Consider the following 27,994-nt stretch of genomic DNA (forward strand, 5'->3'; position numbering starts at 1 on the left):
GGTAAACAGAAAACAGTCTTGCGTGTACGGGAGGGGCACAAACCAAGCACATGAATGACCCAATAACAGTCTTACACTCATAGCAAGCAATGTAGATATTATCGGAGAACTGGTCTCCAAATGCGTCCAAAAACAAACTCAATCTTTACAAAGGACATGGCAAACAAACAAGCCCCTGTTCTCAAATCCAAGCTGAGCAGTTAACATATTGGCAAACAAATTAAGCAGGTCACCTCACTGCATACATCAGAGGAAAATCTCTCGGGTACGTATCAATGATAGAGCAGAAAACATCATTGTCCTGTGGAGTGACGGCAGATTGGAAGAAATTAGCAAAAAAAAACCAAACAAATTTTATCCCTATTTTCTTTGGTCTGAACAGTGTGAGTTGATAATTTTGCAACAGTATTTATAATCCTGCATCACAAAACCCACAAAAAAGTCACCTGAAAAGATTTTGCAGTTATGATCAAATTATAATAGAAGGAATTCTCAGCTTTGAAAATGATACACAACTAATCAAAACTAAAATTTCCTTACAAACAAAAACAAAACAAAAACAAACAAGGCAAGTGCCAAAATGTGTCTTGCCCTTGTGGTGACCATCCACTCCCCAAGGGACATCTACCATCCAAGTTTGGTCACAAGCGGACCTATGGATCAAAAATTATGACCCATAATAGAAACGCGCCATAAAAACTTAACATTGGGCTCTAAAAGTTTGTTGACCCATGCTTGTGACCATTGACCTTGTGGTGACCACCCACTCCCCAAGGGACATCTACCATCCAAGTTTAGTCACAAATGGAGTTATGGATCAAAAGTTATGACCCATAATAGAAACACGCCATAAAAACTTAACATTGGGCTCTAAAAGTTCGTTGACCCATGCATGTGACCATTGACCTTGTGGTGACCATCCACTCCCCAAGGGACATCTACCATCCAAGTTTGATCACAAATGGAGTTATGGATCAAAAGTTATGACCCATAATAGAAATGCGCCATAAAAAAGATTGGGCCCTAAAGTTCATTGACCCCTGCCTGTGAGCTTTGACCTTGAGGTGACCTTCATATATGGTAAAATGTGAGACTTTGTATGACCCCTCTTCCCTCGAAGTTTGATTGCAATTGAAACCCAGAGTAAAGAGTTATTGAAGTTTTTGTAGTGTTACGGACAGACGACGACGGACGGACGGACGGACGACGGACGGACGATGGACGGACGACTGATGGACGACGGACGGACAGACGCCGCAGGCGATCCCTTAGTCTCCCCTCACCTCCGGTGGGCTCGACAAAAATCAATAGAAACTTGAATGTGTAGAAATGCTATTCTTCATGAGGGGGCTTTGTTAAGGGTTTATTCAAATGTAATTGGTCACCCTGTATTTCATCTGGAATAAAAAGGGGATTTGAAGCTGTATGTAAACAACGGTGACTATTATTACATTGGTCTATGACTTGCAAGTCATCAACTAAATTCCATTCACAACTCTGTCCACGTATCAAAGCTACAGCTGATTATTTTGAAATTTCTGTTGTTGTTTTTTTCAAAATCGATTTCATAATCATATCTCATGGATGGTAAATGGATTAAACTAATTCAAAGAGAAAAAAAAATGGTCAAAAAAAAAATGTTTATACACACTAATTATACTTTATTGTATGATTCTAGACTTTGTATTGAGGTGCAAAGATGGTGACTCTGTCAGACAAAGCCCAATGCCCAAAATCTGCCAATCTGGCCCGAAAAGTTATTTTCAGGAATGCTGGAAAAATCAACTGCTGCTACTCTCTGTGGGTCTCACTTTAACCCATTGAGGACGAGTCCTGAGTATACTCAAGCAGGTGTCTATGGGAGATATGTGTTGTAGCAAAATCAGCCCATCCTCAACAGGTAAATGATAGGATATTTCATCCTCACTTTGGCAGTGTCATGCTACTTTGCACACTTTACTATCACTTCAGCACAGGAAAGACCAAATGGGTTGTTTTCTTTTGCTTTGTTTTGTCTCTAGAGCACAGGAGCTTTACATCAGAATGAAAATATCAGAGAACATTGCAACGGTTAAGAAGAAGAACTAAAAAAGAACAACAAAAACACCTGTTTCACACCCAATACATTTACCTGCACATCACTATGACAACAAGTGACTGCTCATCACTCCAGAATGTAATGTCAACTTCTAAAGAAAACAAAGTTTTTGCAGGTCCCGCATCATGTGGATGAAAAAGAACATAAATAGAATAAGAGAGTGGTTCGGTCCTTGATCATAAGAATGGGGGATGTTTTCTACATCGCAAAAAAAGGAGCGTACAAAAAAGAAATAAAAACATACGTATATGAATGCTGTAAAGGGCGAACTCAGTTCACAAAATCTTGGAACTCTTCACGGTTACACAATAAGTTTTTTCAGTATTGATTTCAGCTGCTTAACCGCAACGAAGCGGCCCCCTTTTGACGCCGGAATACGGCACTCGGCTATGAGATCTTTCACCAGCGTCGTCATGCGGGGTGAAAGGTCAGCGGGAATGGAGTGAAGGAGGCCACCAGATCCATACTTTGGGTCGTCACCTGGACAGAGGGAAGAGGGTAATAACAGGTGGTTGGCAATGCAATGAGCTGTATGTAATCTCATGCGAATACAGTTTGACTTCTCCTATCCGGACATGTCGGGACTGGCGCTCATCCGAATTAGGGATTTGGCCGGACATGGGTAACTCAATGTTAAATAAACGCAGCTGCCTATCCAATGGTAGCTACACATGTACACTGTACTTCCCTGACTCTACATATACATGTAACCTATTGAAGGTAGCGTACACTGAAACTCTTTCTTTGATATCAGTGCAAAATTATGGGCATTTTTTTTTTTTATCAAAATGGAATCAATTTGTTGTGAATGATGTGTTATTCATGTGAGTTTGTGTAGGAATTTTGTTTGAGTTTAAAATCCCTTTCCCCCCATAATCATTAGATTGAAAAAAAAAAAAATCAAGCCAAGATCGCATCCAGATAATAGAGAGATCCAGATGAAGGTAGGCCAGATAGGAGAGGTGAGACTGTATTTGGTGCTGATATGTTAAGCATGTCCAGTGTAGGTCTCTGTATTTGAGTTGAATACATAAAATGTTTTGACACTCAATGAGAAACACACAGGTATACATGTAGTTGCTTGGCTGCATCCCATTGGGCAACAGAAATGGACGGTTGGCGTGAGCTCATGCATGTCACAGCAGTGCTTATTTGTGTCAACTGGGGTATATCAAATTGCAAGGCTGAACATGTTATACGTAACCCACTGCTCAGGGGGAACGATGTGATACATGTATCAAATCTATGAGCAATCTTTCACAACAGTTTTGTTTTGTAACACTTTGTAAATCACTTGCCAGAAAATCATTTGCCAGAAAATCTCAGCATGAGATGAAAACAAAAAGTCAGTGAAGGACTTCACCTGATTGTATCACTCTGAGATTCTTTTAGTAGGTCGCAGTTCGTGCTTCTATTTTGTAACCTCCCTTGTCTGTTTTTGCTTTGTACATACAGCCTTCTTGAATATTGTAGAAATACATGAAATGAAATTATTATAAAGTTATGCTTTTAAAGAAGAGAAGAATTTGAACCTTTGAGGGTCAAATGGACCAGAAAATCCCATAGTATTATATACACTGTCCAAAGTCCATGGCATAGAATGGGTTAAGTGCATGAAATCAAAGACAAAATGACCAGTAGAGAAGCTTCTGCTATGAAGCATACTGTTAAAACCAGAAAAATATTCATGGCATAAAACTTTCACGATTCTTTTTTGGAAGGGGCAGCCATTTCAGCAGCATGAAACTTTCATGAACTTGCCTTCAATGCATTGTGTGGAACTATTTTTTTTCAATTCATGTGCATTTTACTTTCGCTACTCTTGGCTCCTCACGAAATTCACGAAAGTTTCATGCACAAGAAAATTTTTGGTTGCACACAAGTAGTTTTGCTGAAGGCAGGCTAACCTTAAGCACAGAGACTAGGCAAATAAAACGCTGCCTGACCATTGAAGGAAACCAAACAGTACAATTAATCAGAGTGAGACTTGACGCTCTCATGTTTCCATGTCAATAAATCGCAGACACTGTGTGACAGTCATTAATTTACCATGTGGTTTAGAAAATAACAATTCGTCAGTTTTGATGGGGAAACAAAAGGAATGGGGGGAAAAAAAGGACTGTATATCTACCAAAGAGCCCCTGGCAGATGGCGTAGTAGTTGTGGTCACTGCTGTAATGATTGCACAGATCCGTGTGTGAGAATATGAGACATTCTTTCCTGCTACCGCATCCAGTGTGCTCCGACTGATGCTGTACATCCCAACCAGGCTTGGCCTCTGTAAATGTACACATATCACCAGAAAATGGTTATCAACTCCTTCCTAATCAAATTCAGTCAAACAGAATATTGCTGATTCATATGCATTTTTTTTTTCGCACAATAGCACACGCATCTATGCACACATGAGCAAGTTACATCAGTAATGTCTATACACATCACACATGAAAATACAATATTATTCAAATATATATACTGTACATTCAAATGCTACTATCAAATTTGATTATCAACTGCATATTGCATATATGTGAATTAAAGAGAGATATTGAAAGTTCATCTGACCCTTAATTAGGTTCAGCTTGGTTAACTCCCCTCATCTACTGTATATATCAAGCTTCAATGATTAAAAGGCTGTGTTCTAAACCCATTATATACCCATCAAGTTTTCAGTAAGTGCATTATAGTACCAGCTAACAGAACACCATTTATTTGGTATATTTGTTGACTCCAGCAAAACATCTCATGAGGCACACAAGTGAACTCAACCCATTGAGGACAAGTCCCGAGTATACTCGGACAAGCATCTATGGGAAATGTATGTTCTAGCAAAATCAGCCCATCCTCAGCGGGTTAAACAATGAAAATAGTTGTGCCCCTGGTGCAATCCAACTAGTGAATTATCAGTTTAAGACACTGGCTGTACGTTACAAGTGTATGGGTATGCTGACCCAGGATTCAAGAGGGCGCTGTTGCATGGACCAGACATCCAAAGTAAATCCATTTTTATGGTATGTCAAAAATGGTCAAAATCATGTCCATCTCAGATCATCTCTTGACTTGACCATTGTTCCTTGGCTGGTTCTGCCCACATATCGATCCCTCAAAGACAAAGATTGATTCCTAGCTTGCCGCAGTAACTTGTGCGTAAATTAGATTCATTGACAACTATCCAGCTTTACATTATTGATCTTTTTAACCCATTGTGGACAGGGTAATTTTGGAATAACACACATTTCCACGAGACGCCTGCCCAAATAAACTTGGGACTAGTATTCGATGGGTCAATGAAGATGGCAGCAATCATCACACCATCCATCAGTCATGGGACTGTATACCTTCAAGAGTCAGTAAACACAACCATGGCACATAGTGCTGATTAGCATACATACACCGGGTTACATTTTTACGTACAATCTCAATAAAAGTTCTGGGATGGAGATCTCAACAGAGGTTACCCTTTCTGCTCTTTCCTCCCCAATCAGAACAGATGTTGGAAAACTGTTGATTAAGTACAGATTACCTAATCCCTCTAATCCCTATTGTGTCACTATGGCCCTCATGTTGGACTAATGCCCCAGTCACATAAAAACACGGATGCTCAAGGATCTACACGGTGATCAGGGGACGTCCGGGGAGATCCGGGGAGATCCGGGATTTTGGTATGACTGTACACACGGTATCAACACGGCAACTACACTGATAAGGTCGAAAGAGCGCGGCATGTACACCGATAATCACGGCATCTACACGGATCAACACGGCAGCTACACAGCAGCCACACAGACCACCCCGGATTGCTCTGCCAACACGGCAATCCCCGGATGACGCCGGATGTTTTTGACCCCCAAAAGTTGCCGTGTTGGCCTCCCGGCGTCAACACGGATCTCTCCCCGGATCAGATCCGGGGTGGTCCGGGATGATCCGGGATGTCTATGTGACTGGGGCATTAGGCATATCGCTATACCTTAGTGGGCTTGCTAATTTTACAAGTAGGTCAATTTTGGCTGGATAACTGAATTTGATGCTAACGAAAATGTCTGGACATCCAAGCTAAATGCCAGAGTACATAAGAAGTAGTAAAGGGGGATGGGGGTGTCAATGAATTAATAGTACAAAGTTTTTGCGAGACAGATGCGCAATGAAAAACTCTAGCACTGGATGAGGTGAATAGCATTAAATGACGAATGACAATACACAGAAAGCTCAATGAAGAACCGTACAACAAAATCAGGAACAAAAGACAAGCTGAATACTTCACTCACCTTCACGTATTCTTCTCCTATCAACAACTATGATATTCTCGGCATCTATGATGAGAAGTTCGCCTTTATTGGAGACGGAAAAGTTATCAGAGGACACGTCGGTGAGGTAGAGTGCAAAGTCCTCTCTGTTCTCGGACAGCTCAGTGGCAATGTTCAGGGCCTGCAACATAGGGTCAAGATGACGCAGAGGTGATTAATGCGCAGCAGTTTTCTACAATAGCAACGGTCACACTATGCACAACTATGCATAGTTTCGACACTAAAGAACACTAAAGACATTCATACAAGGTGGTATATGCTAGCTATCATTTTTTTTTTCTCCAATGAAATGTACTTGTTTACTACATTGTGAAAAATATGGAACTACTCCTATTGAAGGTTTTCTTGTATGACTGTTCCATGTTAATATCTTGTTTTTCTTCAGAGAGGTGCCTACCATGTTACAGATCACTGAGAAATTGATGTGCCCTGTCAAGACAAAATTGTTATGCTGCCCTCTCAAGTCTGTTCTTGTATTCATTCACAACAGCCTCTGACTACATCTCTGTAATGGTTATGAACTAATCATATTTATGATGCAATAAAGCAGACATATGATTAATCAGAACCAGAAATGATAACTTACAAGATATCTATTTGACAATGTCATTTGTAAAAATGATTAAGTTTGAGGGGGAAAAATGCTTAGTTTAACTACTTTACTTATCTATCATTTCATTAAGATTTTTGTCTGCACAGAATAAAACACACCAAGTCCTCAAATTTTCTGGAGGAGCTTACCTGAACAGCTAGGGCTGCTCGTGTGCCAAACTTGAAGCTGTAGAAATGGCTGAGTGTTTGCCCACCGTACTCTTGGACTGTGAACCTGCCACAAGCCCCCAAGTAGACTGGGAAGGGCCAGCCCTCTCCGTTGGGAAAGATCTGTGTGGGAGGTAGGAGTATTTATTGAACTACAGTGCACTCCCATTATAATGAATTCCAGTTACAACGAAGTAAAAATTCAGGCCGAAAAATTATCTGCTCTTTGTTCTTTATTACCTCCGCCAAGGGAGGAGGTTATGTTTTCGTTACCGTTGGTTTATGTGTTTGTTAGTTAGTTAATTAGTTTGTCCATGTGCAAAATAACACAAAAAGTAGTTAACAGATTAGGATGAAACTTGCAGGAAAGGTTGAGAATGACACAAGTAACAAACAGTTAACTTTTGGTAGTGATCAAGAATTTTGGGGGAATTTATGAAGGATTTTTGATATTTTGGCAGGTAGGGTCAATGAACTTGGGAGTTCAGGCTGCGCGTATTTGAGGTTTGCATGCCCGCACTAAAGTGCATGCTCTAGTTTCTGCTAAGCGAGGCGCGCCGTGCAGCTTAGGGTTTATGATGTAACAACGGCTTCTATATTGGGAAATCGGGCGACTTTCAGCACACTATAAACACTGTCAGCATGCTATAAGTACGTGTGGGTGGAAATCACTGATATCTCTATGGAAGAACAAGATCAGTGGTGGAAATGAGCTGCATGCTTGGTGGAGGTCTGCGCTCTCAGACGCTTCTCTAGTTGTTTATTTGTTCGGTTATAACGAAAGTTCGATATAACGAAAGAAAATTGCCTGTCCCAAGAATTTTGTTATAACAGGAGCCCTCTGTATTGAGTTCCGAGGTAATTTTGTTCCAGGAATAATCATTTTGTCATACCTGAATTGGCACCTCTAAATTTCGCTGCATACCTTCAACTGAGAAAGATTAGCCAGAAGTGGTTATTCGTGGCACAAAACATTGCAAATTGGAGCTGATGGCCTTTTATGCTGCATGACACTGTCGTGAATTGCCACTGATATTCAATGCATTGTGCAGACAAAAAAATTTCCTGTGCATTATACTTTTACAAATCTTGAATTTCTATAAAATTCATGAAAGTTTCATGCATGCAAAAAATGTCTGATTTCTATAGTATTTTGCACAAAATCACAGAAAGAAATCTACCACTTGTTACTGCCCAAGTATGAGCAATTTGCCGAGAGAAACAGAAATTTTGAGCTTCTAAAATGAGATTTAGATTTACCGATTAAGATGCTTATGAAAATTCTGCAACAAACACAGACAATAAAATATAAAAACACAGAGCTCAAAACGAAAGAGGATCTTTCACACTACCTTATGAAATATGAACATTACAAAATGAAAATTAATGATAAAAAGATATGAAATGAAGTTGCATGTGTTTCTCTGACTTAGTGGCTTCTAATGCAAGTCTTCATTCCTTCACCTTGAAAATGATGGGCTCTGGGTTGAAGGCAAGTGTGGTGGCAAGCATCAGTTTGTTGTCCCTGCCCAGCTTGCCGTCCATCTTCCGCTCGCCGTACCGGTCCCAGATGCGGTCCAGCAGCCGCCGGGACGGGCAGCGCACCAAGTCTGACAGACCCATCACGTCCGTCTCCAGCAGGCTCTCCCGGTAGCTGATGTCCGACAACTTGGACTGATACACCTGCTGCGCGACGTCACACCTCTTCCCCGGCTGCCCCTTGTCATGCGTGCACAGGTCCCTGTCCAGCTGACGGTGCTCGTCATTGTGGCCAAGCTTCTTTAGAACTACTGGCTTGCGGTCCAGGAATGTGGCAAAGTAGACGTTTTTGAGATTGACGTAGTCCAGGAGACGAATGGAGGAGTAGGAGTGAAAGCGATACTCTCCTCGACTGAAACGATCACACAGGCTTGTTCCGAAACATGCAGGACACTTGTCAACTTCCGTAAAATATTCATTCTGAAGGGGCACAGGAATGAAAGTATCACAAAGAGATGAATATGGAATGAATATCTTCAAATTGTACTCTTACTTGTCCATCAGTAGTGTTATTCTAGCCAATTATCCATTGCACTTTCGCCAGCACTTCTTAACCCGTTGAGGACGAGTCCCGAGTATACTCGGGCAGGTGTCTATGGGAAATGCGTGTTGTAGCAAAATCAGTCCGTCCTCAATGGGTTAAAAAAGGAAATTACAGCTCATTGCACAGGCATTTTTTCCCCTATGACATGATAAATGAAATTGTGTGAAGTACAGGAATATCTGACCTCTTTACTGTATTCTGTTTATATCGTTTCAGCCAACAAAACAGCAGTTTGCTAACAAAAGCTGATGTTAACACGTACATTTACTTCCACCAACACTAGACGAATACGATTTGAGATTGCAGACCTCCCAACTTTTCTGAGATAAAAAAAAAAAGGGATGATTTGGCTCACAAGAAGGAAAAAAAGAGCATGGTGAGTAGTAAATTTATCAAGAAAGATAGGAAATTCCTATTGAAAGAAGAGCTGGGAATGGTCAAAATTCAGATTCTTTCCTTTAAATTCAGAATGATTGGGAGGTCTGAGATTGTAAGTCAGAATACAACTGGCTATCACACCTGGAGATGGTTGACGGTAAATTGCTGGTAGAGGTGGTAGTAGACAAAGAGGCAGGCTGTGGCTAAAACTGCCAGCCAGCACAACTGTTGTCCAGTTGTGGCGCAGCAGCGGTTTCCAAACTGATGCATCAATCGTCGCATTGTTGCCATGGCACTGCCCATCCAGACCAGGTGACATTGGCTCTGTGTCAATAAGGTGTTGATAGTGCCTGCAAAAATGACGATCAAAAAAATAAAAAATATGTGTATTCTACAATATCCCTAACCTCACGGTACATCACGAAAGAAAAGAATATCTAATACAATGTACATGTATGTGCCATATGTTTAATGATAATATTTCTACTATTTTCCTTCAGATTACTAAGATACATACAAAAAAAAAAACAACAACTTCCAAACCCATTTCTGCCAGTGACATCATCTGTCAATCACTCCTAAAGTAGTAATATGACTAATAAAAGACAATGGAATGCATCTTCCACTACATCATGTACAATTGCTTGCTTGCTTCCCTGCACTATCTTTTGTTAAAGATATTGGTAATATGGAAACATGCAAGTAATTCTCAATGTGTATCCGAGTAATCTACAGTAAAGGAAAATAGTGGAAAAACCACATAAGTAATGTTGAAGGTATAAAAAAATCAACACAAGTCAACATGCATTTTGCATTATATAGTTCCTTTAAACACAGAAACTCTCACCATCTGCAACCTATTACACTACTCAGCCCCTGGCAAACAAACAGTGCTTCATCCCTTCAATTACCCACTGGTTATCAACTGGCACCATGTGAACTGATACAATTACTGATGTACTGTACAGGTAATTGCTCACACACTTTGCATGATATCACGCATGGTAAGTCTTCCCTATGTCCCTCCACTATACCCTACCACTTGCCAATTTAATGTGTGCGCATGTGTGAACCTGTACATTTTAAGCTAACAAGGATAAGGTAGTGTGAAGTGGTATGGCAAAATTAAAGGAAACCCTAGTCAAAATAAATGTGGATTGACTAAATGCAGCAATATTAGTAGAAAATTATTGGCAATGAAAGTTTTAGGAAAATTTGGCAATCAGTTCATAAGTTATGAATTTTTAGAGCTTTGGTACAGGCATCACTGGAAAAGGAGACTACTACATGTACACTTAATGACATCACTTTCAACAGCAATATAAAATAAAAGATGAGGAGGATTCCACAAAATCTCATTTTTCATTAAAACTGCGCATTCCATCCTCTTGTTAATGGCATGGATAATCCATTATCTGAAAGAGTGCTCTTTCATCATGACTAAAAAGTGAAAATATGTTGAATTATATCTATATTTCTTTATAAAAAGTTGTTGCCAAAATGACATCACAAAGTGTGGTTTCCTTTACCAGAAACAACAGCACCAAAACTTTAACTATTTGTAGCTTTTGAATCGATTGCCAGATTTTTCTCAAACTTTAACTATGTGTTCTGCCAATATTGCTGCTTTCACTTGACTCACATTTTGAATTTTGGTCACCGTTAAGAGGGAGGGGGTGGAATGTAAGAAAGTCGTTCCTCAAACACAATTACTGTCACAGTATCAAAATACAAATGGTGAAACCTTTATGTCTTTTATACTGGGTGCGGACAGTATACTAGTAAATTTTCCCTTGAAACAATAAAAAAAGGCCATGTGCTGTACCCGGTATTAAACCTTTGAACAGTAGAAACTGTAGTCAGTGGATATAAAAACATGCCACAACATCAATCATGATAATGAGCATATTTTTTAAACACCAATTTTAACCAGTAAACTTTACTAATGCATGTACTTAATAGAACTTTAGAAGAGTGAAGAGCACTACTATCAGGACGCAGGATGACATGCACACAGTAACTTAGCTAGTTGCTTTGGTGTGGCTTTACGATTGAAATAAAGTCATAATGAGTTTCACATTCATTAGAAAAGAAGCTTGCTCATGGACCTTGTCAAGTGTCCCAGGCCCAGCCAGACCCAGTGGCATCACTAACCATCAGTATTTATGGCAGTGCCAGGGCAGTATAGTGGCACATCAACAAACCCCATCAGATCAGGCACATGGTAGTGGTAATTGCCTATGGCAGAATTAGAAGTAACTGCGACCAGCAGCCCCATGCGCATACGATATGCGTATGCACTATTAATGGGGCTGCTGGTCGCAGTTATGACAGAAGCAACTTACCAAGCACCTAGAAGAACAAAGCTCGCAAAGCAATGTAGGCCGCTGTTGATGATTCCCTCAGACACTCTTGGAAGCTGTTTTCCATTTCAACTGTCTGGTGAGAAACTGACAGTTAAACAATACGTAAGAACGAGGCTCTACACTAGACTCGCAATACTTTCACTCACACAGAATAACACGTATGGGACTAAGATAGCTGTTGCAAACTTACAGGACCATTCCAGCCTTGATATCCTTCTCGTTCATGTTCTGTATCAGAAGGTATTTAGCAGGATAAACTTCATCTTACTAGGTGTCCCTTAACTGATATCAGATACTAGTAAACGGTTCTACTTGTGAAATTTGTTTCCTGTGACCTTACCTTCTCTACCGTTTCACGTTGTTCGTAGATGAGTGAGAATGCTGATGCTCGCTCGGTTGACTTGGGGCCGGTACGTGGGCTGTGGGGGGGGGGGGGGGGGGAGGGGGCTGGTAGGGGGTCGTGATTGATGCGCGTTTTGCACTTGTTGTTTGAATGAATGGTGCGGAGGGCCCATAGAGCTGTATTGATGTAAATACAGCTCTGTGGGAGGGCCCTACTTTCTTTTTTCTTTCTTTCATTCTTTCTTTCTTTCTTTCTTTCCTTCTTTCTTTCTTTCTTTCTTTCCTTCTTTCTTTCTTTCAATCGTGTCGCTGCCGCTTGGGTTAAGTGTGCCTATATGATTCATTGTACAATGTATACTTGTACCAGACACCAGTCCCGATTATTGTAAACCAAACATACCATTACGAGGGAAATATAAATGCGCGAGGCAAGTTAATAAGTAACCCATACATTCTAACCCCCATGCGCTGATTGGAGAAAACCTAACTGATTGATCCACGTTGGAACTTCGGTATGCGTTGAAAATGACTCAGGCCGTACCATATTATGAATGAATCATGGCATGAAAAGAGAGGAAAAATTAAGGCGCTTTCCCAGGCCCCATCAACCATGATCCGCTCCTAAACACAATGAAAAAATAATAATAATAATAATAAAATCTTCCTGGTTGACATAACTGAGGTGTTGTGGTCTAGTGGAATGCGCACTTCGTCGGAAGGATACCAGGTTCGAGCCCTGATACAACAGTTAAATCGGCTGAGCAAAATATGGGCCCATCCATCCGTCACGTAGGCCAACATTCCAGTTCCGATCGAGTGACGGTACAGTATAATAAAATAATTATGTACAGTGACGGATCCAGAAGGTGCGCAACCGACGCACGCCCCCCCCCCCCTTATTTTCTGTTAAAAACAAAAAAAAAAAGAAAAAAAAAAGAAATGAAACCCGGAAGTGACACCAGAAATATTAGTTGCGCCACCCCCCCCCCCTTTACAGAATTCCTGGATCCGCCCCTAATGTAGGCAGGCCTATAATGAACGTGTAATTGATAGCATTTGGCATGAAAATGTAACCCAAGTAGTGACTATACACAGCCCTGTCGCACGGCGTCAGGTCGGGCTACCTGAGTACATAGTATATAGTATGATAAAATAATTGATCATACTCTCTCATGATACAGGTTGGGTTATAATAGAGTGAGTTCTCTGCGAATATGATTTGAATTCCGATGATGATTATGATGATGGTGTTGATGATGATTTGATGAAAAGCATATATATATATATATATATATATATATGTATGATAAAAACCTAAAATTATCACGCTTCGCCTAATCTAGATTATACTGCAAGAAGTATCCTAACATCGCATGCCTATGATCTGTGCATGATTATGTTACAACGCAAATATTTATTTCTATGCTTCATGGGAATTATCTTCAAGTTATGAGAACATGCTCACTTGCATCCGTTATTGTATCACAAACACTCAGTAGCAAATTTATAGCGAATACCTGAAAGACACTAAATAATCGATGCACACAAATCCATCAAGATTGCAGCGTTAACAGTTTAATAGTGACACCACTTTAATACAGAGACAAACCTTAGTTAGTGTCTGAATTCGTAATTGTACGTCCCGTCAAACTCATCATAATCGCTCTTTTGTTCGGGAACAGACAAAGTTGCGGTTTAAAAGGGAAAAAGGACTTTCAAAGAGTTCTAGAAAGTCGGCATAACATAATGTTGAAGTAAATACATGAATTGATTAATTACAGATAGCTATCTAAAGTGGAATGTTACTCCAATCTGATTGACTTTGACAGTTTGATAACAGAATACCAGGTGAAGTAAAATTTCTGCCTTTCTTTGAAATCGGTCATGACATTATAAAAACAACAACAGTTACTAAATTTTCATCTTTTCACGTTTTTCCATATGACAACTATGCATAGTCGGGCCTCATGCCAATAAGTATATGATATTAAAAAGTATTACATATTGATAGGCAGATAATTCAGAAATTATAGCTTCTATATCAAAAAATTAATGACCACAAGGTGATTTGAAGATGTCGTGATCATCCAAATCTGAGAAAAAAATGTCACAAGACACATTATATAAATGTATCTGCTGCAATTTGATTTTAAACATGCTTCGCTTCTTTTGACATTCTAGGCTTACAATCACAGACATATCCACACAAAGACCCACAGAAAACTTCAGTGTAATTTAAAGACTTTAATACAACACGATTGTTAAGTTACATCAGTCAAACACGCTTTATGAACGTATGGAAATACATGCAGGTATTCAACGTTTAAATTCTTAACATTTGAACAGCTAGTGCTGCAGCATTTTGTTATACTCCTTGATTGCGAAAGATATTATTTAAGCAGTAGTCATGATATTCAGAAATTCTTCGCACAACACACATTTGAGGCAAGAACGCCTAGGTCGAGATATTAACGACTGTCTTGAATTAAAAGTTGGGGTTTAGAAATGATGAAACTATATGATATATTACTGATCATAGTTTCATAATTTCCAACCCGAATTCTTTAATGATTTCAAGATATATTATGATCATATTATAAGATAATTTCAATCAGTATTCATATCCAAGAAAAAAGAATGATCATTTATAACTTAATTCAAAGCTTAAAACATCAGGTCTTTTTGATATTTTTTAATATAAATAAACATCATTCAGACCTAGACGACTTGTACGCTTTACACAAAAACAGCAACGATATACTCCCAAGACCTTGCAAACATCACAATATCAAGGTGAAATAATGCAACTACAATATAATGCATGCCATAAACCCGTAGATCGTGGTAAAATTGTAATAAATAAAGTGGTGCAGAATAGTATACATCGGGCGAGGCTAATGCATGGAATCAGCAGCGCAAGGGTTGGGCTTGATTTGACATTTGCTCACGATATAAACGAATAGTCATATCTTCAGTTAAGTTAATTAGCAGCACTCGGAAATTTAACTAAAAGCTGCATCATTATAAAATATAAATTTGTATGCAGTCAAACCAATGCAGCAATGATGTTTTGTTGTTGTTATAAAGAACGAAAGGAGAGGGAGAGAAAATGGGGCCCTATACAAATAATTTGCCCCAGACAGATAAACATTATAAATCTTAAAGAGATATAAACAAGAATATTAAATATATACCAAGTCTCCACGAGGGAGCTCATATCATCTCCACAAAGGAGCTCATTACGTCTCCACGAGGGAGCTTATATTATGATATTGATGAATACCTCATTGATATTGATGAATATTCATATTGATAAATACTGCAGCAATGACACAAATGTAACAGCCGAGATAAAATTCGACCGATATAAGAAAATAAAGTGCATGACCAGCATTGTGGCCTAGTGAATGGGGTACAGACACCACTTTTTTTTTCTCTATTTTCCTTTTACTCATGTTTATGCTCTCATCTCTTATATCTTTGTGATTCAAGGTAAGGTGGAAAAAAATATCCTATGCACGTATGCACAAAATTTAGATAGATGAAGATACCTACAATGGTGATATTATAAGTACTATTGATTTGAAGCTTAAAATGAACCATAAAATTAAAACCGGGACGCCTTCTAGGGCCTCTAAGGTAATTTCTGGCAAGAATCTTAGAACCAAGGGGGGTGAAATGGGGTGGGGTGGGGAGGATGGTGACGTTACTCTAGGAGTGTTTTGTTTCACATGTTTTATGAGGGATAATTGTGTGTGTCGGGGGGGGGGGGTGGTATGATGGTCACTATCACATTTTCGTACTTATTGTTTGATCCGAATTCGACGTTGTTTTTTGTTTCCCGATGTAGGTGACGATAGTATAAAGGTACGGATTCAGCGATGCGTTGATAGGCAGAATGAAGACCGCACACCAGGCGTAGAGGGCGACAGGTAACTGGACGAGTCCGGTCTGGCTTAGGATCCCCATGATGATGACCGGCATCCAACAGCAGAAGTCGGTCCCGATGATGACGGCCATCTTGGCAGCCATTTTGGCCTCCTGGTCTCGGGAGGATTCATGTGTATGACGAGCGCTCCCTACGGCCTTCGCAGACCTTTTAACCTTGATGAATATCACAATGTAGCACACCAAGATGAAGAGGAAAAGGATGAGGTTTATTCCCAGAAACAACGCAATAGAGTAGATCCAGGCAGGTTGCACGCTTCCCATACCCGATGTCACAAAAGACCCAGACCCGGTTGCGTGGGACCATACATAAATCCTCTCTGCAGTCGACTCGGTACTCAGCGGCAAACCAATGCAGACATCGGACAGACCGTAGAAGTTCGGCACAAAAATCCCAACAATCAATGGCGTCATACTCAGGATGGCAGTTGACAGCCACGTGATCGCGGCCGAAATCCTGGCGGAAGAGGAGTGAAATTTGAAGCGACTGAAAGGAAAGACGACGCAGACGAAACGATCTAGAGTGATGACGGCGAGAAAGAACACCGAACTCTCGCTGGACCAGACGGCAAGGAATCCCGCGAATGCGCAGAGAGGGGACGAGCGCCATTGCGGGGCGCGAAGGTAGTAGTAGGGTCCGAAGTAAATGTCGGCTGACGCGATCATTATCATAAAGACGCCCATGAGCCAGTCCGCTATGGCAAGATTGGTGATGAAGAACGACTGCTCCCGGTTCCTCCTCTCGTGTCTGCCACGCCACCTGATCACCAGGACCATAGAATTGCCGATGAGGGCGCTGAATCCCAGAATCCACATGAATATCCGCAGGACCTGGTTGGGCATCAGCCTATTGCAGGAGTCAAGCGATGTAACCATTCCTTCAGTGCAGGTGATGTTGTAAGACATGAACAGACAGCAAAGCCGGTTGTCATCGGCTGACCTACAGTGAAATAGGGTAGACAATACACGTGTGTTTTATACGCCTGACAGAGCATAACGCAATGCTGTGAAATAAATCGTTAATACCTCAAAGAAGACTTTATCTAACATAGTCCTCTACGGTGAGCTCGCCTCTGGCAAAAGATCTACTGGCCGCCCCCAGTTGAGGTATAAGGATGTTTGCAAGCGTGACCTGAAAGCCCTGGACATTAATACCAACAGTTGGGAGGACATATCAGCAGACCGCAACAGATGGCGCAGTACGCTTCAGAGGCAACTCAAAGCAGGTGAAGCAAGGATCCTGAGCCTTGCAGATGAAAAGAGAGCCAGACGGAAAACACAAGCACGCGGAGAAAACCCTGCGACTACCCACACTTGTCACAGATGTGGTAGAGACTGCCATTCGCGAATTGGACTTGTGAGCCACAGCCGACGCTGTGGCACCAGTGGAAGGATTAACACCAGAACTTGACAACTCCTAGAGCGCATTACCTATGGTCCACACTGACCGACAGAGGCCTAGTAGTAGTAAGAGGAGAGTACAGAAAACATCCTGCTCCTCTGAGATTAGTTCAGAACCGAACAAGTAGGCCTATGCTCTAGCTAGTAACAGAGATGAACTCCCAAGTATGGACAATGTATAGACCACTAGAAATGTTGAAGGATAATCCATGGTCTCTTCTTCAGTAATACATTCCTTCAGAACTTCTACTTGAATATTCCTCCACCCTATCCATCTCATTCACAATATGATCGGAACCTTTTTGCAGCGAGACCGTCATTTTTCTTCTCAACTAATATTGTCATTAAACTATCGTCTAATAGCTCTTTCGTTTCTCAACTTTTCACCGTTTCTTTCAGAACTCTCTGCTACTATCTGTCCTATAGCTTTGCTCGATGCCAAGTTTGCAGCCAACGATTAAAGACCCGTTCTTTCTCTTCTGTGCTCACATGACCCATTTTGATAAGTGCTTTTAACACCACCATCCACGTGGTGTTACCCACATACAGTAACTGTAACTGTAGTGGATGTTGGCGTGATTAATTTGGCAACCCAGACTGAGACACTCATTCAGGCAAGATACGAATGGACAGTGTACAGTCCTCGGAATACCTCCCACCCCACCCCACTCTCTTTCTAAAGATGTCCGATCGACTAACATTCAAAAGTATTAATCACTGTGGTGTTCGATTTACAACTCATGATTACTTACAATCTTTCGAGTTTGGTTAAGCCGCGAAACATGTCGGGATGTAGGTTATCAAGTTCAGTCTGTAAGAGTCCCCTTCAGGAGGCGATGGAGAGAGAAAGTAAAACAAATACATTATAATGCCTGTACATACATAAATGGAAATTTTGATTATAATTTTTTTTTTTCAGAGAAATGACATGTCGTCTAGACATAGAAGAAAATGTTTGTGCATGATATGACATAAAAAGAGTTGCCTATAGACAGCTGGAACTTAGCCCGACTCATCTCATACCATCCGTCTCCGTGGTGTGGCTGTATATGGAGGGTATCCATAACATTGTTATTGAAATTCAATTCAAAACATTCTCCTTATCATAGTTCAGTGAACACCATCACAAGCAAAACGATCACCTGTCGGTTATGTGGTCTAATCCCGTGGATTTTAACCCACAGCATCCCCGCCCCGCACCCCAATGAACTGGGTGTATGAATGGGCATCTTACAATGCTAATTGGGTATAGTGATGCAAATGAATGCTTACTGGAAGAGTATAGTGCTAAGACTGAAGAGGTTGTCCTAGGAAATACGATCAGAATATTATTGCCACGTCAGAGTAGTCACAGTAGTGCCTGTTCTCCCCTCTCCACCCAATGATCGTATACGAGCCGTTCAAAACAAAATCGTGTACAAACGCCTCGCCATCTCAGCCCTCATCGGACGAAGACCGCCCCGATCGACACGAATGCCATTCAGAAACGAGCGACACAGACAGTGACAGATCAATGGTTTCACGAACTCACTTACAGATAGGTGATTTCTGGAGTGTTGTCAAAGGTTCCAGGTTCGATATACGACAAGGGGTTACGTCTCAGAGACCTGAAGTCACAAACAAACAAAGGATTTACATAATATATACAATTTTCCTCATACATTGTCCAGATAAGTCAAGAAATCACGTTTTATTAGGTTTTTGATTAAAAAAAAAACTGTACCATAAATAGTTACGGTATACCTTCAGGTATCTATGCTGGGAAAAACCGTCTGTATTTTTTTAAAGAAGAGTGGAAATAGGCATTATCAAGCAATGCCGAACACATCACATGTAGTTGTTGTTTTTTTGTCAGTACGCTCTATAAACTAATGAGTTAACAGAGTCACTTTTTGAAAACTAATGAGTTTGAGAACAATAACTGACATTACACTGTATTCAACAATGCCTTAATTTCCCTTCCTTTGTATGCTTCATTCTGAGGTTTGTTTGTTTTTTAAGATGGTATGGGTTTAGGATAGATTTCAAGTCTAATACTTTCTTAACACCTGTTAGTAACTTGTTTTTTGAAATACTTTAATATTACTTTACACTCTGAGAAAAATAGGTTCAATGCTCCCCCTTTGTACCGAGAATAACGGTTGGATTTTTTTTCGGGGTCCGAATAAATTTGTTGGAAATCAATACTCCCCCCCCCCCCCCCTCCCCCTCCCCGTCGTAAAGAAGTCTCCGGTTTTATTATTCTGAGGAAAGGTCTGAATTGCATACATTAACAATAATAGTATATCAGATTATGAAAAGATGGGTCACATTTTCAGGCTTGGAAAAGTGACAGATGAACTTTAAACCCAAGGAATGAGAAACACAATAATCTCACATCCAGGACACAGACGATAAGCCATCTAACATCCCTTTCCGTAGTTCCTGGATGGAGTTATTTGTAAGGGATCTGAAATGAAATACAATGTAATAACATGATACATCGATTATTAATAGATGAGACTAAGCCTACAAATACCAACACACTTCCAGAGAAATATGTTTTTCCGACTCATTTGACAAAGCGTCAGTATCAATGTTTCTAAAGGAATAAGCCCAATATATTAAAAAAGTATTATGAATGAGTTTGGTTTTGCATCTATGGTACATACATTGTACACTACATTCCTCTTTCTACTTTCATCCCTCTCCCTTAAAGCGCATAGAGACACTATGGTAGTGATATGCGCTATATAAGCACTGTGTGTTAATATATATCTTTTCAGACAAAACATATAATATGCTATACAAACGTGATACACCTAAAAACGTGATATAACATGTATAAAGCAGATAATAACAGCGAAATGATGGAGTACTGTATATAAAAGAAATGGAGAAACACAGCATCTTTCCTTTTTTACTCAATAAACACAACATCACTCACCAGATTAATAAATATTATTGCTGAGTTTGATATTTTCCAATTTATTGGGCTGGTGTTCGCAAATGGGCTTAGAAGGATTTGTAGTCCTGGACCCAACATGTATATCTTCCGTCGTTGACGAAAAACATATTTTATTCATAGGTTGCTATTATTCAGTAAATTACTCTTCTAAAATCTTGTCATTATATCCGATGAAACTGCTTCATACACCATTGTACACTGTAACTTGCACAATGTTGCATGCAGGAAGGGACATACAATAGATGGTTAAGAAATACTTTCTACGATTACTTACATTCCCTTGACTTTGCCTAGACCCCTCATGGCTCCAACCTCAATATGACTTATCTTATTCTTCCGTAGTATCCTATCAGTGGAGAGAAACATAAACAGACCTTATTCAATTTTACGTTTTAGCAGAGAATTCCACGTGTTTCAGGTCTACATAGGGCACATCGTCCTCTTGTTTGAAATTGACTCTCATTTTGTTGGGATAAACATTCATAATCTTCGTCCACGTTGTATACATTCTACAATGCTTTGATTGCGTTGGAGACATAACTTTTTTTTTCATGTTGTCTGCATTTTAATCATTCACACGACAATCGTGATGAAGAGAAGCTACGAGATATTATGTAACCTTTGCTCTGAGAGTGTATGATCTCTATCTAGTTGATAAGTATTAGTCATTAACAACATCTACGCGTATTTGTGTCCTGAAAGGTTTTCAACATTAATTGTATTTGAATTCCCCCAGTCCCTTGACCGGTTTGCTCTATAATAGCGACATAAATTAACCTTCAAAAGAAGATCATAAGACAGTTGATCAGTCTGCTGCACAAGTTATGAGGACAAAGATGCCTATTTTTCAGATGTGTGATGCTACTTGAGCTGATGAATAAACGCACGTACAACTTCATGGGACTACTTACAAATCGGTGAGACTCGTCAGTTCTTCAAAAGTCCCGGATGTCAAAGTTGTGAGCTGATTGGAATCAAGGTCACTAAAAAAAAAAAAAAAAACAAAAAAACCAGAGTTCATTCTAATGAGTGCATTGTGCTGTATAAGCCCTATTCATTCTCTTATTTATCGTTACTACAGCGTAAAGAATTCGAGTCACGAGGGCGTGCAGTGCAGTGGCGCCGTGACCTCATTTCGGAGTCGCCTAAATCGCCTCGACACTGTAGAAATGAATTTTGTTGTTGTTGTTGCAGTCGTTCTGAGCCAGTTTACGTGAATTGAGGTAAATTACATGACTCTTGGATTTACCAAAGCCCCTGTTTCCTAATAAGTAAAACACGAATGCGGAAATTCCACAAAATCAAAGTACCGTGCAAATAAACGAAGTTACACAAACTTATAGAACTTATATCATTGAAAAGGAATGAAGAAACACTTACAGCCATTTCAGATTGCTTAAATCTTGAAACGTAGATCGTTCTATAACTTTTATGGAGTTAAAACCCAAATGCCTGCAGGAAGAGAAGATGATTAAAAGCAATTTTAAGCATTCGCAATAAGAGTACCACAAAGTAACAATATCCACTGTACAGCTGTACGGAAAGATCTAGCTTCATTTTCTTAATGATGATATCAATTTATTCATCATAAGATATCAAGATATTTGCATCTTTATTTATGCTCTTTGTGTGTGTTTGTATGTGTGTGTGTGCGTGTGTGTGTGCGTGTCTTCACACTGCATTCTTCACTATACATTGTGTTTCAACGACCGTGCACTTCACTGCGCTCAGTACGACTTTACTCTATAAAAAGGGATGTATAATTAATGAAAGCAGAAGAAGAAGAACGGAAACATGGTCTATTTCAGGTTGTTGACTATTTTGTCGTGAATTGATCTATTCAAGAAGAGAATCTTGAATCGAAATTTATAGTCACAAGTTCATTTGTTTTGAAAACGTTAAAAGAATTAAAAGCAAAATACTGAAGCAAAGAATATACCGTAATTGTTCAGTTACTACCACGAAAATGTACAAGTGTAACAATTCGAGGGGGCTTTGTCATTATATTCATGATAAAAATTACGAGGAGTATTGTATTATAAACTTTAATAAGCAGGCTTGACCATCGAAATATAGATCTTTGTATAACCTACTGCCACGTCGTTACGCTTCTTACACAAATGTAAGAAATTGAGATGTATGTGCAAAAGAACTCACAGTTCTTGCAATTGTGTAAGTCCTCTAAAAGCGCTCTCCTGCACGTAGCTGATATTGTTGTTAGATAACGTCCTGTGATTGAAAGGGGAGAAATAATTATGTTAATTGAATGTAATCCATGCCTCTATCCCATACAAGACGACAGCTTGTTCATTATTCATATTCATGTTCTGCCTGGTTTCTTAACAAAACAAACAAAACAAAAAAACTTTTTACATTATTGTTATCAGCTGGTGTCTGTCTCTTCCCGTTTTCATGAGGCAAGGAGGTTCAATACAGTTATCGAATGCAATCTATTATTTTCAACTTTCAGCCACTTCTAAAAGGCTGCTACTGATTTGCTGATTTTCAATTAGGAAAGATCGAGCTACTGACGCTACAACAGTTTACTGAGAGTGAAATACAGCTCTGTGTATGAGTTAATTATTAAAAGAAGAACAATAATGGATGCCATGTGTTGACTATACATTATTTTTTCAAAGCAGACATAAATAGAACGCTATGGAACTGCAAATTTTTCTCATGTTTCCGATAAACGGTAAATAAGGTTATTGGTCATAAGAAGTGTCTAGCTTTCGATTTTTTCGGTTCTACATTATGTATTAAAGGTAAGTTTAATGATCATGTAATGGCTATTTACTTGTGTCATTTATATATACTAATGAGGTAAGGCAATACTCACAAATACTGAAGCGAAGTAAGATGCAAAAACGTTTCCTCATTGAGACCATGGATTCTATTATTGGACAGGTCTCTGCATAAAGAGAGGGATGCAAATGATTACATGCAGATTTACAGATTTTGATTCTCTTCATTCTCATGTGCATCTTTAAGTTGATTTGAAAAGCAGATCAGATCAAGGGTGGTTCTTTTTTTTTCTTGTTTTTTACAAGACACGGGTTGGCAGGGTAAGTATGTACTGATTTGTGTGTACCATTTGGAATGACATTCAACACAGCTCTAGCCCACCAAAAACAAAAACAAAAACAAAACAAAAACAAAAACAAAAAACAAACAAACAAACAATAAAGTGAGTAAAATTTTTCCGTTTATATGAAAGATTTTCTACAATTGTCTACGTTTGCAATTCACAGTGAAATAAAAATAGCAGCAAGGAAGCAGTCACGAGAGGTGTGTTCTAACCATTCGTATCATAACATGATTATACAACTATGGAGGCCAGATTGAAAACGAGACATTAGTTCAAATTAAATTGTGTTCTCGAAACTGGAACACAGAAATAGGTAAAATCCCTAATTTCACTTGATTGGATCTACGTCCACAGTTATGTGACGATAGAAAAGAAAAACGAGCCAAGCTTGTTGAAAGTTTCTTTCATCCAAATTATATGACTGTTCGACGCTTATATCTACAAAAGGTGGCATCACTTACTGAGATAGGGGGCTGCATGCATCGGAGCATCATCCACACACAATAAAACAACATCTCACCATACTCACAACGTTTCACTTTCAGTGCAATCTGCGGCTGAGAAAGGTTTTAAAGCTTTTATGTCGGCAAATAGAAGTACTATAAGGAAGTAGTAAAAAGCATTTGTCTCCTTATTTTTGTTGAAAAACGTGACTAAATTGTGTATGATGATTCCAAAACCCTTTAAAACATTACTCCAAATTTGACATCCTTGCGTTAAAAGGAATACAAGAGTCGCATAGAATCCCTTCCCCATGATTTCCCACGGTACTCACAAGTTGATTAACTGTCCGAGTCCTGCGAACGAGTTGCTGTTTACATGGCCGATTTGGTTGTGAGATAAATCCCTACAGATTCAATGAGTGAAATATAATTGAGTTACTTCAAGTCAGGAGATAATATGTATCGTGGATTCAGATTCTTCGTATACCAACAAGCACAAAAACACAAACACATGCACACATAAATGTAACTTAATATGGGATCGTAACATCTGTTGTAAAAATGATGTCATGACAGAGAGAAAAAGAGAAAGAAATTGCATTTCACTTATTTTATCTATTCATTTTTATTTTAAAAAATATATAAATGTAGAAAACATATCATGCTAAAAAAAGTTATACATAATTTAAATACGTCAAAATAATAGTATAATTAATCAGAAGAAGCATAATGTCAAAATGTCATATACAATATATATATATATATATATATATATATATACCTCTATATTATATATATATATATATGGCATACAAAAACACTTCGTTGCATATCAAAGTTGAATCTTTCAAATCTTTTTGTGCATAATGAATGGTTCATGTTCGTAACAACCTGCCCTGCCCTGCTCAATGAAACTTTGCTTACAGTGTTCTCAGTGACGTCATATTGCTGAATACGAAATTTTCCAAATCGGTAAAGGTACTGAATGCCATGATTCTGCAATAAGAGTGTACAAAGAAAGAAAGAGAGGGGAGAGAAGGGAGACTTTTTCGTCATTATATGAACATTTAGTGATTTGAAATACTCAAATTGAAATCATAGGCCTTGTAATCCATGTGTTGGTATAATCATAATTATGATTATAATTATAATTATAATTATAATTACAATTATAATTATAATTATAATTATAATTATAATTATAATTATAATTATAATGTATGATCAACTCATTTATAGGACCGAAGAACAGAGCCTCAATCTACATGTGGGTTTGTTTGGTTCTGTTTTTTTTTTGGGGGGGGGGGTGGGGGCGACTTCGAAAGTAAGCCAAATAGGCCATATCATCATAGTTACGTTGGACCATGTAAACAATAAAGAAATTTTGCACACACAAAGAAAGGAGGGGACTGTACATCAGATGATAATAATGGTTCACGCTAGATACTTCTGAAATCAGCTGGGCTCCAAAACAAGTACAATTGCCCTGGAGATCAAAAATCGTAAAGGCTGATATCTTAAAGAAAATCAAATTCAAAATTCGTAAAAACTTTTTAAACATTTTCGAATGTAATGCCTGTCCATCAATGCAGATTACAAGTTTGGATGTATGAAGACCATCTTTGGACTAAAGAAAAATACCGATAGCACTCTGTCATTAAAAATGTCTCATCACATGAATAGCATGGACTGCTATGGCATCTTAGACTTATCATTCTCTTCCTTATCGCCACTATCATAATTATCATCAACATCATCGTCACCATCATAATCATCATCACCATCATCTCTATCAATATTGTCATCATCATTATAATCATCATCATCATTATCATCACCATCATCATCGCCATCATTATGAATTATACCAGTGAGGTGGGAGGAATATGATTATGCATATCATATGTCTATATACAGTCATTATTTACGGGCCGGTTTTGTCCATTTTGATTTCCCCCTTTGTATTGTTGAAATATGTATATTTATAGGATTCATATCTTTGCATATGTATTTATCATTATGTATATTTTGTCGTTTTTTTCTGCAACAATGGATGTGAAATAATTATTTCATTTTATTGAGCAGATTTAATGTAATTTATTGGTAATGAATTTCGCGAATGAGTTATTTTGTGTGTTTCTTAGGTTAAGTATATGCTGATATAAGTTCATTTTTTGTAAGTTTTTTTTTTCGTCTTGAAACAGCTGTTCATGTATCATGTTTGTGTGTAAATGTACTTGTATACTTGTATATATTTGTGTCAATGTCAATAACCATTATTGCGGTGTGATGGACTGGGTCCACTGTATTTTTTTCCTTGTACGTACCTGCCTGTGGGCAGGTAGTATCCTAGGATTATTTATCACATGCTTTAATTTGCAATGGAAATAAAGTATGCTATACACAATATATATATATATATATATATATATATATATATATATATATATATATATAATATATATATAACTGAATGAACTATATATATATATATATATATATATATATATTTTTTTTTTTTTTACTGATAAGAAAATAACATGAAGATTAACATAGGAGGACTTATAGTTTTCATTAGTTTTCTCCATATTATGACACCCTGGCAGTAATTTCGAGGGAAAAACAAACAAACAAAATAATTAACACGCAAACAAACAATTTTGCAATGGGCACAATTTTAGATATAATATTATCTTCTAATCTATATCATATGGATAAAATTAACTGAATGAACTAGATTCAATCAGGTCATCCCAAAGTCACTTTAAACACACAGAACGATTTACATTTTGCTAGCTCTCATCTCGTTGTCATTTACTTACAATCTGGTGAGAAGAACATACTCCCCAGAGCGGTCAAGAAACCCATCGGTCAAGGATTCGATTCCAGTCAGCTTCCTGTCGAGAAGTAACGTTGAATCAAACTTATCGATACATGTGTCTCTGAAGAACAGCTTTGGAGATTTAGTTTGTTTAGTAATGTAGATTGATTTTTATCCAGCATAGAGAAGTCTTATACACACACTTCCATAAAGAAGTAAGAGGCATATATATATATATATATAGTATTATATTTCGAAGTAATTTCTCCTGTTTAGGCACTCAATTTGTAACAGTGAATTCAACGATGATTTGTTCATTTCACACAACCCATTCTCTCGTTTTTAAGAATCTATCGAACATCGTGAAGTGTCTAACATCTGTTGGGTTTTTTTCTAACATGAGGTATAAAACTTTGCGTGTTGTGTCGTGATGATTTTGTTTGATTTAAAGGACACACACGAACGGCATCCTCTGGTTAGAGACAGTGGTGATGGCAAGTTAAAATAAACCCAATAAAGTCAACACATTTTGATGGAGAGACTAGTTGTCGCCATAGTTTCCTGTCTCTTACGCTCGTTGGCGGCGACGAACACCGCATCTCTCGCTACATTCAATCGTGGTCATGGATTGATGACAGCGCAAATTTATTCTAGCAAAATGTAACCAATTTATATTGAGCGGAAAACGCACAACGACGGGACCGACTGATGGTAGTGTATTACCTAGCGCGCCTCGAATAATAATATTGAAAACCAAAATGATCGATATCTCTCTGAAGTTCTCTGAAGTTCGGCGTTAAACATGTTAAAGATGGTGTTTGAAGTATCCAACTTTTTTCTTAATGATGATCTTTTGAGATAATGAGAAACCTCTTATCAAATATAAAAGAGTATATAATGCTAAGAAGAATTCAAAGTTTATTTGATGAAAATTGGTTTTGAAATGGCTGAGATATCCAAAACAAAGCTATCAACTGATAAAAGGTGGGATCCACCCTTTATTAACGTCGCTTTGT

The 27,994-nt window shown here is 38.6% G+C and overlaps 2 protein-coding genes across 2 annotated transcripts; both read right to left on the reverse strand.

Annotated features, from left to right (window-relative positions):
* Positions 1 to 2,399: 2,399 nt before the first annotated feature.
* Positions 2,400 to 9,913, reverse strand: LOC140244817 (divergent protein kinase domain 2A-like). The gene is made up of 6 exons (XM_072324431.1): positions 9,764 to 9,913; positions 8,626 to 9,120; positions 7,144 to 7,284; positions 6,364 to 6,523; positions 4,230 to 4,376; positions 2,400 to 2,578 (listed from the first exon to the last, which is right to left on the reverse strand). The coding sequence occupies exons 1-6, from the start codon at positions 9,911 to 9,913 to the stop codon at positions 2,400 to 2,402; spliced, it is 1,272 nt and encodes a 423-aa protein (XP_072180532.1).
* Positions 9,914 to 16,119: 6,206 nt separating this feature from the next.
* LOC140244818 (G-protein coupled receptor GRL101-like) lies at positions 16,120 to 27,027 on the reverse strand. Its single transcript, XM_072324433.1, has 10 exons — positions 26,980 to 27,027; positions 25,082 to 25,153; positions 24,490 to 24,561; positions 22,007 to 22,078; positions 21,538 to 21,609; positions 20,901 to 20,972; positions 20,057 to 20,128; positions 19,215 to 19,286; positions 18,432 to 18,503; positions 16,120 to 17,218 (listed from the first exon to the last, which is right to left on the reverse strand). Exons 2-10 carry the CDS (start codon positions 25,147 to 25,149, stop codon positions 16,120 to 16,122), a joined length of 1,671 nt encoding a protein of 556 aa, XP_072180534.1. The 5' UTR covers positions 25,150 to 25,153; positions 26,980 to 27,027.
* Positions 27,028 to 27,994: the final 967 nt, after the last annotated feature.

The sequence above is a fragment of the Diadema setosum genome, chromosome 21, assembly GCF_964275005.1.
Source record: "Diadema setosum chromosome 21, eeDiaSeto1, whole genome shotgun sequence".
Lineage (NCBI taxonomy): Eukaryota > Metazoa > Echinodermata > Echinoidea > Diadematoida > Diadematidae > Diadema > Diadema setosum.

Bases quoted from the DNA above. Each gene is read 5' to 3' on its own strand.
- LOC140244817 (XM_072324431.1), bottom strand. From the start codon at position 9,913: ATGGCAACAATGCGACGATTGATGCATCAGTTTGGAAACCGCTGCTGC. The intron at 7,285-8,625 runs GTGAAGGAATGA...CCTCCCACACAG, and splicing joins CAGAGCCCATCATTTTCAAG to ATCTTTCCCAACGGAGAGGG. The intron at 6,524-7,143 runs GTAAGCTCCTCC...CCTATGTTGCAG, and splicing joins GAGCAGCCCTAGCTGTTCAG to GCCCTGAACATTGCCACTGA.
- LOC140244818 (XM_072324433.1), bottom strand. From the start codon at position 25,149: ATGGCATTCAGTACCTTTACCGATTTGGAAAATTTCGTATTCAGCAAT. The intron at 20,973-21,537 runs GTAAGTAGTCCC...CTCCACTGATAG, and splicing joins CTGACGAGTCTCACCGATTT to GATACTACGGAAGAATAAGA. The intron at 20,129-20,900 runs GTAAGTAATCGT...ATTTCATTTCAG, and splicing joins CTAGGCAAAGTCAAGGGAAT to ATCCCTTACAAATAACTCCA.